This window comes from Gavialis gangeticus, unplaced genomic scaffold, assembly GCF_001723915.1.
Source record: "Gavialis gangeticus isolate Ggan-Ray unplaced genomic scaffold, GavGan_comp1, whole genome shotgun sequence".
Lineage (NCBI taxonomy): Eukaryota > Metazoa > Chordata > Crocodylia > Gavialidae > Gavialis > Gavialis gangeticus.
In genome coordinates this window covers 91,509,604-91,512,626 of record NW_017728992.1, presented here as the reverse complement: position 1 = coordinate 91,512,626, position 3,023 = coordinate 91,509,604, and the positions used below count along the sequence as shown (strand labels likewise).

At 35.4% G+C, this 3,023-nt stretch overlaps 1 protein-coding gene across 1 annotated transcript in view; it reads left to right on the top strand.

Annotated features, from left to right (window-relative positions):
- Positions 1–3,023, top strand: part of RAB12 (RAB12, member RAS oncogene family) — a 41,821-nt gene that overhangs the window by 19,892 nt on the left and 18,906 nt on the right. The window contains exon 2 of the mRNA XM_019525554.1: positions 169–229. Coding sequence (XP_019381099.1) covers positions 169–229 — 61 coding nt within the window. The remainder of the gene's footprint in view (positions 1–168; positions 230–3,023) is intronic.

The following is a 3,023-nucleotide window of genomic DNA, read 5'->3' as shown; positions in this document are numbered from 1 at the left end:
CAGTTCCTCAAGCTGGCCAGCAGTGATGTGAATCTCACAACTTGTTCAAAGTGCTATGTCTGAATTAGCGTAACATACGTGTACAGGTACAAAAAAATCATTTTAAATTACGGCCTCATTGCTTTTGCTGCTTATTCCTCCTTTTTGTTTACTGTATTTTATTTATAGGTGTTGATTTTAAAATCAAAACAGTAGAGCTAAGAGGAAAGAAAATTAGATTACAAATCTGGTAAGTAAAACAAAAATGCAACCAGCAATATTTTTTTAATTTTGTGTTTCTAGCATGGATCAAAATGCCTGTCTAATATGATTAATTGTTATAAGCTGGTTTAGCTCTTATCCATCTGCTCCTTTTATTTTCCTCATACGACTTTAAAAAGCCCAAATGGCTGTTTCAGAGAGGATAAGGTTACAAATGTGATATTTCTATATGACAAGAATGACAAGGAAGTATAAAAGCTTTCTTATAGAAAACTGAAATCAGCCATCAAAGAAATAGCATAACAGTAAAATCAAATTAAGCTGATTTCACGCACGTGTTCATTATAATAGGAGGAAGATGCTAGACGGGAGAGAATATTTTTTGATTTCAGTTCCCTTTACTTCATGTCAAAATACATGAAGTGTATTTTGAACTGTTTATCAGAAATTTCTTGAGTAGGTGCCGGTTCTTTGATCTCGCATGTAACCACATAACAAAAAGCATCAGCTCTCCCAAATTAAATATTCTATTTTAAGTAAATGGTGCCAAGGAATAGAATAATCCCTTAAAACAAGACTGTATATCTTGATAGTACAATATTAATGTCCTGCTTTGGAAAGCTTATTGTTTGACTGAGCTGCTATTCTGTTCACGAGCAAGCTATATGCTGCTCTATAATCATTGCCAAAGCGGTATTATTTATTAATTAATTAAGTTTAAGTTTATAGTACTAGAAATTTGTTAATCCTGAGGGGTTCTCCTTGTTATACATGATAGAAAGATGCATATCGTTGTTATGAGAGAATAAACCAGCTATGTTAATGTACATTCTAACCCAATAAAATATCTAATAGCTGAGCTTAAGTTGTATTAACAGTATTTGTTGCATAACTGGCATTAGAGATAATCTGGTAGAGCTGCTAATATCCAGTAGAAAAAAAATCTGAGCGCATTGATTGTTGAGATAACACCATTGGGACGTTATGGTAGTATTTGATATTTTACATAGATGCAGTGAATTCAGCTTACTAACTCCTCTTGGCAGGTCACCATCAACTCTGTTTGTCGCATCATGTGTTTGTCTTGCTTCCCTATGAGTTAACTGCTGCTTCATCTTTGGTATCATCAGTCACCTAACACTACAGTGTTACTGGCATGTCTTCATCTCTCATCTGTATTCCTGTTTGGAAACCTATGACCACAGGGCTGGCAGTTGAGCCAGTATTTTTAGCCAGGGCCTACTGAAGCTGACCGAGGTAATGCAAATATTTTTTCTGGAGATGTTGTCGAAAATGTGTATAGCTTGTCAAACTTTATCTTAGAGTTGATTGAGTTATTTCTCCATATATTAAGAATATCTTTTGTAGACTTCCTGTTTGAAATGTAGTGAGTTGTTAAAGTGTGACTCTTACTCAGCAACTGAGGCCTGCCTTAAATGATGGTCATTTAGAACATAATTCAATATAGAAACAAAATAGAAGAGAAAAACTAGTTTTACATCTTTGAAACACATTGATCATATACATTTGGAAATTAGAAGGAAACTCCAGTACTGATTACAGCCTCAAAATTACACATTGTTATTATCATGTGTTTGATATAATTTACCTAGGAGCTCTTGAATATACCTATAAAATCACATTGAAAAAAACTTGTTAAGAATGATCTCTTTTTGCTGATATACGGTGAATTCCTTCATCAGATTCCTTGGTGCTATGCCTTTCTATTGAAAAATTACTTGGGAGGTACGGGTCTTTACATTTAAGATAATATTAAAGGTTATGAAATCAAGAGTTCAGTTAGGGAATGTCAGAATCAAGGTTACCTATACATCCCTAATTCCAGGGTCCTGTGAATAGGCATTCTGATACAGTCTTTATTTGTGTGATTTACAAACATTTTTTTCCTATAGGATTCTGCCTTAGTGCGTGGCTATACCTTGGGTAATGCACAACATTCAAACCTTGCAGTGACCAAATAGTTATTTATTCTCCTCCTGGATATTAGGAGTGTTGCTTGACAGCAATATGATGTTCACAGACGTTTCTGAATTTATCTTCACAATACTAATGTCATTAAATCTGTACAGAGAACCTCAGTTCTGTCACTTCTTAACTTGTAATGCTCAACTTTGCCACTCTAACTTTTAAGTTATTTTAATCTAATTTTCCTTAAAAAAACAAGAGTATGTAAGCACAGTTTCTTTTGCAGTTGTTCTAGCCTTGAATTTGCAGCATCAGCAGATTTTAGATGGTTACATTTATAATATAGACTTCTGTCACCTGAATTAACAGGTTAACAGCAATAGTAGAATTTATTAATTAGACTCTAGAGGGGACTAATTCAACCTTGATGGTGAATTTCATTATCATGTGCAGACAGCAGAGGAGTGTATGGATTGACAGAGTCCTGGGTGCAGTTTGAGGTTCAGTAGGGACTGTGCTTCCGTGATCATAGATCCTTTTTGCCTTTATCCGTAGCCTATCTCTGCTTGTCTTTCCCTGCTCATATCCATTTCCTAGTCCTCTGTTATCACTAGCTCTTCTTTCCTTATCTGCTCATTTTTCACCCCTCTATTTTCCAGGCATGCAATAGCCTTCCCTTTCTGTCTGGACACTTGCTGGAGAATATTAAGAGGAAAAACTGGGTCAGTTGTTACTCTTTCTGCATCTAAATGGTAATTTCCAAGCTGTATTAGAGGACTTTTTGGAACTTAAACAATTACCATGTAAGCCTCCACATGACTACTCTGGGTGTTCAGTAAGCTATATACTGGTATAGTGCAGGGGATGGGCAATTATTTCAGGCAGAGGGCCACTCG